The sequence below is a fragment of the Babylonia areolata genome, chromosome 2 (genome assembly GCF_041734735.1).
Source record: "Babylonia areolata isolate BAREFJ2019XMU chromosome 2, ASM4173473v1, whole genome shotgun sequence".
Classification (NCBI taxonomy): Eukaryota; Metazoa; Mollusca; class Gastropoda; order Neogastropoda; family Buccinidae; genus Babylonia; species Babylonia areolata.
Window position 1 is genome coordinate 5,904,605 of NC_134877.1, and position 12,500 is coordinate 5,917,104.

At 39.5% G+C, this 12,500-nt stretch overlaps 1 protein-coding gene across 1 annotated transcript in view; it reads left to right on the forward strand.

The window, feature by feature from the left end:
• The window catches only part of LOC143297000 (uncharacterized), a 9,847-nt gene extending 2,080 nt beyond the window's left edge, over positions 1-7,767 (forward strand). Inside the window, exons 3-5 of the mRNA XM_076609112.1 lie at positions 117-223; positions 1,358-1,530; positions 3,772-7,767. Coding sequence (XP_076465227.1) covers positions 117-223; positions 1,358-1,530; positions 3,772-4,047 — 556 coding nt within the window. The 3' untranslated portion in view covers positions 4,048-7,767. The remainder of the gene's footprint in view (positions 1-116; positions 224-1,357; positions 1,531-3,771) is intronic.
• The last annotated feature ends 4,733 nt before the right edge of the window (positions 7,768-12,500 follow it).

Below are 12,500 nucleotides of genomic sequence, written 5' to 3' on the forward strand. Positions count from 1 at the left end.
TAGTGATAGCTAGTCTGTTATATAATTTGATTATTAACTGTTTCTTTCTTCTTTTTTCTTCCTTCTCAATACTTCATCTAGAATTGATTTTTTAAGAAAATCAAATGAATTTTCAGGCTCGGCACTTACTTATTCAGCCGTATCCTTCATGAAGGAATGGACAGACGTTTCAACAATGTTCGTGACAAACCTGGCGTCTTTTTTGTCTACTGGACTATACAAGGTGAAGATTGTTTTTTTTTTCTTTTCTGCTATTTACACAGCAGAGAATAAAGTTTCATCAATAAATCTTGTATGTTTTAAAAATATAATTGTTTACATGTATATATTTCTGATATATATTTATTCAGTGAACAATGTTTCAGAAGTAAAATATATATATATATGTATATAAAAATTTTAAAGATTTATTAAACATGGTTTGAATCATGTGTGTTTGCCTTATAAATAGTGACAGTACTTTATTGTTTGAAAAAAAAAAAATCTTCTCTTTGCCTCAGTCATTTCTTCCTCTAGCCCCCTTCCCCCCGGGGACGGGTGGGTTACAGTACTGACTGCTTCAGCAAAAATGCAATGTGAAATCATTAATTTTATTGTAACTTTTGAGTGTAGAAATGATTCATAGGCACAGTCCATGCTGTTAATCACATTCCTTACAATCGCATGATATCCCTTGCCCCCCTAAAAAACAAAACAAACAACAACAATATCATTTCATCACAGTATCATTTCACCTTCACTCTTTTATTTCAGCTTGTTGAAGTTTCAGTTTCAGTAGCTCAAAGAGGTGTCACTGCGTTCAGACAAATCCATATACGCTACACCACATCTGCCAAGCAGATGCCTGACCAGCAGCGTAACCCAACGCTTGTTGAAGCGGCTCAGAAATGGAGTCAATGATAGTAAGTTTCTGGAAGAGACTCTGCAATTAGAGTTTGTGAGAGTTTCTTGAGCACACTTTGTGAAGGATTCCTTTAGTTTTTTTTAGTTTTTTTTTTCTTGTTTGCTTTTTGGTACAGGTTTTTCAAGGTGTCTCACACATGCTGAACTTCTGATCACAGGGTTCACCACTGATCAGGGCTTGTGGCCCCATTTTTAGCATAGTGTTGAGTTCATGGCAAAGGCACTTTGCTTTGATTTTCCTCACTCCCCCCAGGTGTGAACAGGTACCTGACTTTGATCAGAGAAGGTTAAAAGGGTGGAAGGAGATCGAGAATTAGGACCCCCCACCTTCATAACATAACCAAGTCAAGTAGATAACGGATTTGCCGCACTGATGGCCCTAAAAGACGACAGAACATTTAACAATGATTGCTAACACCTGTCACTGACGGCGCAGTTTTCCTTGTGGTGGCAGGTCTGTGGGTGCTGTGCACGCTGCTGCCCACACTGCTCCTGAACCAGAAGAAGCGAGACAGGCCCTTGAGGAAGCAGGACTACGTGGGCTGGGGCCTGTGGGGTCTGGGCTTCGTCCTGGAGGTGGTGGCCGACTACCAGAAGTCGCGCTTCAGGGCTGACCCCAGCAATGCAGTCAGTGAAGTTTTCTTGGATGCTTTTTTTTCTTCTTCTTCTTTAAAAAAAAAAGTATATATTTCTGCCTGTATTGTGTCATGTTCACCTAGCATACCTGTATCGTGTCGTGTTCACCTAGCATACCTGTATTGTGTCGTGCATACCTGTATTTGTTGTGTTCATCTAGCATACCTGTATCGTGCCATGTTCACCCAGCATACTTGTATCGTGTTGTGTTCACCTAGCATACCTGTATTGTGTCGTGTTCACCTAGTATTGTTTCATGTTCACCTGGCATACCTGTATTGTGTTCACCTAACATACCTGTATTGTGTTGTGTTCACCTAGCATACCTGTAGCATGTTGTGTTCACCCGGCATACCTATATGTGTTGTGTTCACCTAGCACACCTGAATTGTGTCTTGTTCACCTGGCATACCTGTATTGTGTCTTGTTCATCTAGAGGGTCCCGGGTTCGAATCACAGTGACGGCGCCTGGTGGGTAAAGGGTGGAGATTTTTACGATCTCCCAGGTCAACATATGTGCAGACCTGCTAGTGCCTGAACCCCCTTCATGTGTATATGCAAGCAGAAGATCAAATCCGCACGTTAAAGATCCTGTAATCCATGTCAGTGTTCGGTGGGTTATGGAAACAAGAACATACCCAGCATGTACACCCCCGAAAACGGAGTATGCTGCCTACATGCTTATGTATTTGTTTACCTATCAAAGAGTGGATTTCTTCTGCAGGATTTTGCCAGAGGAGAACACTCTCAAGTGCCATGGGTTCTTTTTCAGTGCGCCAAGTGCATGCTGTACACGGGACCTTGGTTTATCGTCTCATCCGAATGACTAGACGCTCAGTTTGATTTTCCATTGATTCGAACCCACTCCCTCACAGACTCTGTATATTGTTGGCAGCCAAGTGTCTTAACCGTTGTGCCACATTCCTCCCATGCGTGAGAATGACCGATGTGTACAGCATTTTGATTGGTTTTTCTTGCACACAAGATTTAACGTTTTACAAATAATAATAATAATAATAATAATAATGGATACTTATATAGCACACTATCCAGAAATCTGCTCTAGGTGCTTTACAAAAACGCTTTTGTTAACATAAAACATTATATCTATGTTACATACACACACCAAAATGTGACCACACACACACACACACACACATACACACACACACACACACACACACACACACACACACTGTATACATACATTTTAACATACATGTGTATCTAACAGCTACCCTAACACATACGCACACATAGGCAGGCACAAACTTACATAAACACACACACACACACAATACACTTTCATATACATGCATGTAGTTATGTACACATACCTATGTTTACACACATAGTCAAGCACAGCTAACGCAGAGGAAGTGGACCTGCCACAATTGAACTTATTGTTGAGGGATACCATTATGATGATGACTGTTATTATGATTCTGTGTCAAAACTGAAAGTTAGATTTTAAGCATGTTATATATATCCATCTAGATGTGTGACACAGGGTCAGTTTATCTGTATTGTTATATTATTATTATCGTTATTCCACATCAAAAGTGGATGTTAAGTTTTAAGCCCTTTTCTGTCTGTTTCATCCAAGGCCGGTTTATGTGTATCATTTTGATGATGATGATCATTTTTCCACATAAAAATTCAAAGTTTTGAGCCTGTTATATATCTGTCTGCCTGTTATGATGATCGTCATTATTCCATGTCAAAAGTGAAAGTTCAGTTCTAAGTCTGTTGCATCTGTCTGTCTTATTATGATGATTATCATTATTCCATGTCACAGGTGAGTGTTAATTTTTAAGCGTGTCATACCCGTCTGTCTACTCCGATGATTATTGTTATTCTACGTCAATAATGAAACTTAAATTTCAAGTCCATCATTAAAAAAAAGAAAAAAAAAAAGGAGAGAGAGAGAGAGTTTCAGTTTCAGTTTCAGTAGCTCAAGGAGGCGTCACTGCGTTCGGACAAATCCATATACGCTACACCACATCTGCCAGGCAGATGCCTGACCAGCAGCGTAGCCCAACGTGCTTAGTCAGGCCTTGAGAAAAAAAAAAAGAAAAAAAAAAGGTGAATAAATAATAGATACGCTTACATAAATAAATAAGTAAATAGATAAATAATAATTATGATATAAAAAAAGGTAGAGAGAGAGAGAGAGAGAGAGAGAGAGAGAGAGAGAGATTGTAATACATATATCCATCTGTCTGACCCCAGGGCCAGTTTATCCAGCATGGACTGTGGAGCATCAGCCGCCACCCCAACTACCTGGGGGAAATCCTCATGTGGAGCGGCCTCTACATCTCTGCTGCCTCCGTCCTCTCCGGCTGGGAGCATGTCAGCATTATCTCCCCTGTCTTCCTCTCCTACCTCCTCATCAAGGTCAGCGGCATCCCCCTGCTCGAAGCGTACGGGATGAAGAAGTGGGGTGCGACAGCGGCGTACCAGGAGTACGTTGGCAACACGGCGAAACTGGTGCCCTTTGTTTGGTGATGAGTCATCTGTTGTTGTATGGTCATGAGTATTCTCTTATCTGTGGACAGAGGATGGATGACGGATGCTTGATTTAGGATGAAACGATAAACTGAGGTCCCTTCTGTAGCATGCACTTAGCGCGCACAAAAGAACCCACAGCAACGCATGGATTGTCCCTAGCTAGCAAAATTCTGTTGAAAAATCCACCTTGATTGGAAAACAAATTCACTTGCAGGCAGAAAAAAAAAAGAGAAAAAAAAAGGGTAGCGCTGCAATGTAGTGAAGTGGTTTCCTTGGGGAGGGCAGCCTGAATTTCACCCAGAGAAATCTGTGGTGCAGCTCGGCACCACACCACATCACACCACACCACAACACAGCACAACAAAACACAACACATTTGTTGCAGAATGGAAATAACATGTAGTTTGACCTGTCAGTGGTGTCAAAGAGTAGTGGGTCTTCGTGTGTGTTTCACTGAAAAATGTACCGTAAAGTTCGGTCTTCAGAGCGCTGTGAGCAGGGACGCCTACCTAAATCTGCTTAAGTTTTCTATAAACATTAAAAAAAAAATCTTCAACTTCATCAACACGGAAATTCTATTCTCGCCTTCTATTGAAAATGACCCTTCTCTGTGAAGTTCAAAGAATCTTATCGACCGCCCTCCACACCTTCATGTGCGTAACATGATCCCAGCTAATATAATTTATCTCACAAATGATATGTAAAATCCAGTTTCTTTTTGACGCATTAATTCCGATCAAAAAACATTTTATACGTTTTGTAGCGCTTGACTCGCGAATTCTGTGTAATTCTAATCAGTATCTCACATTACGCTATTTTTGTATTTGAAAAGTTTCGCTGTTTGTATAAGTAAGTTGTTTGTGAACGAGAGAGAGAGAGGAGGGAGAAGAAAAAATGAGAGAGAGACAGAGAGAGAGAGATAGACAGAGAGACAGAGACAGAGAGACAGAGAAAATGGAAGAGGTAGGTTGGGTGTAAAATAGGGAGGATGGGGGAAGAAGTGATGATGAGGAAGGAAGGAGAGAGAGAGAGACAGAGACAGACAGACAGACAGACTGACAGACAGATACAGAGAGAGAGAGAGGGATAGAGAGAGTCAGGTGTTCACAGAGAATTTCCTATGCAACAAAACTTTTTTGAAAGAGATAGTAAAGAAAAAATTAGTTTGAACATGTCAAAAGGTCGATTTAAACAAGATCGATTTAAACAACGTAAAAAAAGACCGAGTGAGAGAGAGAGAGGGAGAGAGAGAGGGAGAGAGAGGGAGAGAGAGACGCTCTGGGAGTGTCATGTTCTTGTTAAGCTTCCCTTCAAGTTCAGCTCACCAAAATAACGATCCTGGGAGTGTCATGTTCTTGTTAAGCTTCCCTTCAAGTTCAGCTCACCAAAATAACGATCCTGGGAGTGTCATGTTCTTGTTAAGCTTCCCTTCAAGTTCAGCTCACCAAAATAATGATTTCTTAATTTTTAGCACGATTCCCCTATCGAGCTACATAATTATGTGACCTGGTTGGAGACATAATTTGACAACAAACAAGAACGCCAGAGAATCGACAGACAGGCAGAAAATATGAAAAAAACTTAGCCGTATGAAGAGCACAGGAACAGGAGTCGTGATGGCTACCGGAAAAAGAGGGTGCTAGCCAGCGGGACAAAGGGGAGGTTACCTACTTCCGGGAGGTTATCGGCCGTAGTTCCGTTTTCTCCGCATAGGTGGATAGTAGTTTGCACAGGACAGGAATGTCAGACCCCTGCCGGAGTCTACACTAGTTGGGTCACGATAAGTATGTTATTTAAATGTAATTTTAGATAGAAAATTTCCTTTTCTGCCCATGAATTTTTCAATGAGCTTCAGGTTAGTGTGCTAACTGTTCACAATTTAAAAATCAAATCCGCACACATTAAAGCCTTCAGATCAGCATTCAGGTCTACTCTGCTCAAGCGCACACCCTCATCATGCCAACTTTCGTAGATAACTTGATGAATGTGGACCAACCACTTGGGAACTGAAAAAAATCTGTTTCAGTTGGAAACTGAGTCTGATTAGTTACTTTGCTTATAAAAGAGAATGAAAGAATCACATACTTTTACTTCGGGGGAAAAACAACAGAAATGGTGATGATATGAAGAATGTTGTTTAATGGAAATGAATGAATGTTTAAAGAAATTAAGTAGAGTATGTATTTACTATGAATCTGAGCTTACTGATTTGTTGTTCAAAATGATTGAATGATTAGAAAGAATGAAATGTCTGTTTTGGGGTGAAAATTAATTGTGTGTGTGTGTGTGTGTGTGTGAGAGAGAGAGAGGCTGATTACTTCCTTTATTAGTGAAACTGAATGTGCTGCAAATAGTCTGAGTTTTTCTCTTTGATGGAAATTTGCTTGTATGGGCTGAATGAAATACTTTGCTGATGAAAGTAAATGAATCATTTGAAAGTGGAGTATGTGATTTTCATCCGGATGGTGTGTCGATGTGTATGTGGGTGTAAAGTCAGATTATTGATGAACTGAATGAAATAATGCAACAAAAATATTTAAACATTTTTTTCAATATTATTTGACTGCCTTTCTTTCTTTTTTTTTTTTTTTTTACTGTCAAAGAAGAGTATGAAGAATGATGATCATGGCTGCATGATTTTGACAGGCGCAATAGCCGAGTGGTTAAAGCGTTGGACTTTCAATCTGGGGGTCGCGGGTTCGAATCTCGGTAACGGCGCCTGGTGGGTAAAGGGTGGAGATTTTTCCGATCTCCCAGGTCAACATATGTGCAGACCTGCTAGTGCCTGAACCCCCTTCGTGTGTATACGCAAGCAGAAGATCAAATACGCACATTAAAGATCCTGTGATCCATGTCAGCGTTCGGTGGGTTATGGAAACAAGAACATACCCAGCATGCACACCCCCGAAAACGGAGTATGGCTGCCTACATGGCAGGGTAAAAAACGGGCATACACGTAAAAGCCCACTCGTGTACATACGAGTGAACGTGGGAGTTGCAGCCCACGAACGAAGAAGAAGAAGCTACATGATTTTTTTGTCTCTTACTTTTTCACTTTGCACTGGACCAACACAAACATTGTTTATGTGAAGATGTCAGGTATCCAGACTGTAAATGTACATTGTTAAGCTTGTATATTTGCTGATAATTACTGATAAAGAGCAATTAAGTTAAATTTGTGGGGAGAGAGAGGGAGAGAGAGAGATGTTCACATGCATATATGTGCAGAAACACAATACATATGTCCTCAGAGACAGAAATTCATATGCTTGTGAACAAGCACAAAAACAAACTTGCCAATAAGCAACACACACAAACACACACACACACACACACACAAACACACACTCACACACACACTTTTTTTTCTTCTTTATTTTTTGTGTGTGCATAATCAAATATTCAGATATTATGAAACTATGTGTTTCAATTATACTTGTGATTAATACTGAATTTAACTAAGATAATGATTGAGTGTACCTGGTTTGGAAGAGATGTCTCATAATGGCGTCAGTGACTTATTTCTTTTGCTTGCCATCCACTTATTTATGTATGCTTTTATTGTATTTTCTTTCTTCCTTGTTCTTTCTTTATAATCTTATTCTCACCATGCAACATAATTCGCAATGCAAAAGAGCAAAAGGAAATGTACAGGAAGTCTTTTTTTTTTTTTTTTTTTTTTTTTTTTTTTTTTTTTTAGAAATTGTGGACTATGCATTTTCATGAATAATTTATTAATGGATTAAAAAAACTAATCAGAAAAAATACAGAGGGTACATGTGTTTTTATTTCACACACACACACACACACACACACACACACACACACACACACACACACAGAGATGTTATATCAGTACCACAAACATCCGGATGATTAATGGGTACATTGTTGTTAATGCCTGTGAAATCTATGTATGACAAGTGCAATATACTGTAATGACTACAACCATCACCAATATTACTTGGACATTTGTCACAACCATGATAGAACAGAATTGATAAATTCATATAAAATGGAATGGGAAAAAAACAGAGAGAGAGAAAAAAAAAAAAGAAAGAAAAAAAGAAAAGAAAAAGAAAAGAGAGAAAAAAAAGAAGAAAAAGAGAATAAGCAAAATAAAACAAAACAGAATAAGAAGACAAGAAAAACGAGAACTAGAGAGAGAGAGAGAGAGAGTGTATATATATATATATATATATATATATGTGTGTGTGTGTGTGTGTGTGTGTGTGTGTGTGTGTGTGTGTGTGTGCATTTATCTATATCTGTCTGTCTGTATCTGTCTCTCTCTATACATACGTTGTTGGAGTTTAACGACCTATTGGCGTCTACACCCTTAAGGTGAAGTCTATATATATAATATATATATAATTATTTTATAGATGTATGAGAATCTAAGGGAGATGATGGGTTGCCTGAGCACTTGTGCCGGGATGGCGTTGCCTCCCTTGGACTGGCTTCCTGCAGTGTAGAGGTCAACAATGGACAGGCCTGATTTCATTGTCATTTCCGTGTCGTGTTGGGCAGGCGGTCGGCACCATGTCTTGGGTGCACGTCTCTGTCTCTCTATCTCCCTCCCCCTCTCTTTCTATCTGTATGCAGTTTAGTTCAAGCAGCTAGGTGTCAGAGCGTACTGACTATCGAAATAATCAACATCACATCCCCTGTTAAAAACAAACAAAAAACAAACAAACAAAAACAATAACCACGAAACAACAGCAAAAACAAAACAAAACAAAAACAACAACAACAACCACAAAACAACCAACAAAACAAACACGACAACAAACAATTACGAAAGAAAATCAAAAAACAAACAAACAAATAACAAACCCAGCAGCAGATGCCTTTCTATCACAAAAACCGAACACGCAAATCGCGCCTCTGTGAAAAAACACAGGTGAACACAACTGAACGCAGTTTTAAATGCCTGCATCCAAACAAACTTCCCTGCACTGACACACGTCACACACACACGCACACACACACACACAAACACACATACAGACAGAAACACACACACAGACACATACAGAAACACACACGCACACACACACACACACACACACACTTCTGATCAACGCACACATAAAAACTCAGTAATTAAACTGATACGCAACCCACAAGTAGTGTTCTTCGGCTCGCAACGATAATGATGCGAGACATAATTATCAGCAGGACATTGTTTCTGTATTGATGATAATTACCCCCCTTTCTCAGTATCATTCAGACCAGCACTTTCGTATTCTAATTTGTTGTTTATCTATCTATTCTTTTTATTTTCAAAATATTTTTTCTTCTGAAGGGTGTTGTGTTCGTTTGTTTTATTTGTATTTCTGTTATTATTTTACATTTATTATTCTAAGTTATTAATTTATCAATTTCATTATCTATATATCTTATTTTACTTTATTTTATTAAACAAAAATTTCCTCAGTTTTGGCTATTTTTTTCTATGCTGGTGTGAAATACATCTATTCCGTAGGAGAGAGAAAAAAAAGAGGACAAAAAAAGTGGGTTGTGATGGTTTGGATACGAAACGGACTGAAGATTTTATTTCAACAGAAACAGACCGATGATATCACGGTTGATTTTTGTTTGTTGTTGTTGTAACCGGTATAAAAAAACAAAACCATTTATGCATTCATGGGGTTTGAATTTCTTAACATGAACAGCATTGCCCATTTATTGATAATTCATCTTCCAACCTTGATTCTTTTACATATAGGCGAAACCTGTTGTTGATGCCTTTACGTGTTGGCGAAACCTATTGTTGATGCCTTTACGTGTTGGCGAAACCTATTGTTGATGCCTTTACATGTTGGCGAAATCTATTGTTGATGCCTTTGCGTGTTGGCGAAACCTATTGTTGATGCCTTTACGTGTTGGCGAAACCTATTGTTGATGCCTTTACGTGTTGGCGAAACCTGTTGTTGATGTCTTTAAGTGTTGGCGAAACCTATTGCTGATGCCGCTTTTACATTTTGGCGAAACCTATTGTTGATGCCTTTACGTGTTGGCGAAACCTATTGTTGATGCCTTTACATGTTGGCGAAACCTATTGTTGATGCCTTTACATGTTGGCGAAACTTATTGTTGATGCCTTTACATTTTGGCGAAACCTATTGTTGGTGCCTTTACGTGTTGGCGAAACCTATTGTTGATGCCTTTAAGTGTTGGCGAAACCTATTGCTGATGCCTTTAAGTGTTGGCGAAACCTATTGCTGATGCCTTTAAGTGTTGGCGAAACCTATTGCTGATGCCTTTACATGTTGACGAAACCTATTGCTGATGCCTTTACATTTTGGCGAAACCTATTGCTGATGCCTTTACATTTTGGCGAAACCTGTTGCTGATGCCTTTACATGTTGGCGAAATCAGCTGAAAATCCTGTGACGCAAACACATACAGATTAACACACACTGCATGAGACTCTTCTGCACCCCCAGTTCAACAGAGAAACATGATCGTAGAACCTCGATCCAGTTTTTCATTCGCTGAAACCTTGGACTCTTTTTTTTTTTAAGTGTTTTTTTTTTTTCGAATAATTTTTGTTTTGTTTTATATATTTGATTAGGTACGTGCTCATAGTCCATACCGCCCACCCCCGCCCCCACACCCCATTAAAAAACAACAACAACAAAAAACATTTTAATATACAGTTCTTTCTTCTGTTCGCGCGCGCGCGTGTGTGTGTGCGTGTGCGTGTGCGTCTCTCTCTCTCTCTCTCTCTCTCTCTCTCTCTCTCTCTCTCTGTGCGCGCGCACGCGTGTGAAGTGCTTTCAGAAGTTAGAAAGCGCTCTAATGATGATGATGATGATGATGATGATGATGATGATGATGATGATGATGATGATGATGATGATAATAATAATAATAATAATAATAATAATAATCATGATAATAATAAAACAACAACAGCAACAACTACTACTGCTGCTGCTGCTGCTACACTAGCTTGTAAGACATGAAAATGGATTCAGAAGACGGGATGATCAGGAAACAACACTGAGTCTTATTATCTTTGGGATTGGCAGGTTCTTCTTCTTCTTCACCGTCTTCTTAATTTCACTCTTTTACTTTTCCTCCTCTTCGTCCTGTATGTAATCATTCTTTTTTTCTATTCCTTCCTAAATCCTTTAATCCTCCTTCTTTGTATATCTTTCTTTCTTTTTTTTTTTCTTCTCGTCGTCAACCTTTCTTCATTTTCTCTTTCTCTCTCCACCCCCACCCCCCACCCTCCCCTTTTTCTTTTTTCCCTTTCCCATCATTCGTTGGCTGTGTTACTCACTCGTGCATCATTTCCGAGAGAAGGCTTTTTGATGTGTGTGACTGTTTTCCCGGTTTCACCAAGCAGCCGTGCAATTCTATTTTGCTTGGAGCGGTGCATGTTGTGGTGGATATGATTATTTATTTATTCATGATCGCAAGGTCTGACAAAGACCAGTGTAGATTAACTGAAGATCATCAAATACGCACGTTAAAGATCCTGTAACCCATGTCAGCGTTCGGTGGGTTATGGAAGCAAGAATATACCCAGCATTCACACCCCCGAAAACGGTGTACACGGGACCTCCATCGTTTTATCGTTTGGTGCATATCTGTTATGCATGTGTGGGTGTATGTGTGAATGTGTGTCTTCATGTTTTACATTTATTTGCTTATTTATCATCATTGTTGTCTTATTTATTTATTTATTTATTATTATTATTACTACTACCTTTTTATATTATAATAATTATTTATTTATTTATTTATGTTCGCTTATCTATTATTTATTCACCTTTTTTTTCTCAAGGCCTGACTAAGCGCGTTGGGTTACGCTGCTGGTCAGGCATCTGCTTGGCAGATGTGGTGTAGCGTATATGGACTTGTCCGAACGCAGTGACGCCTCCTTGAGCTACTGAAACTGAAACTGAAACTATCGTCTCATCCCAGTGACTAAACCGCACAGTTTGATTTTCCAGTCAAACTTTGGAGAAAGGGCGAGAGCGGGATTCGAACCCAGACCCTCACGGACACTGTATTGGCAGAAGATAAGCGCCTTTACCATTTTGCCACGTTCTTTCTTAACTCTCCCCATACGAACGGCGAAAGAGACGACGTTAACAGCGTTTCACCCCAATTACCGTCATCAAAATATTGCAAGCGAAAGGCTCTTATACTGAAGACTCTTAGTCTGAGAGTTAAACTCAGAACTGGTCTGCGAGTCGGACCGAAGTCTGAGAGAGTCAACTGACGAGGTTCAAGTGATGGCGAGGACTGAGTCCCACCTTCCTGTGCCGAGACCTAGTGATGACGTTCATACTTCGTCTTTCTCGGACTACTTTTCTGACGGGCGCAATAGCCGAGTGGTTAACTCTCTTCATACGAACGGCGAAAGAGACAACGTTAACAGCGTTTCACCCCAATTACCATCATCAAAATATTGCAAGTGGAAGGCTCTT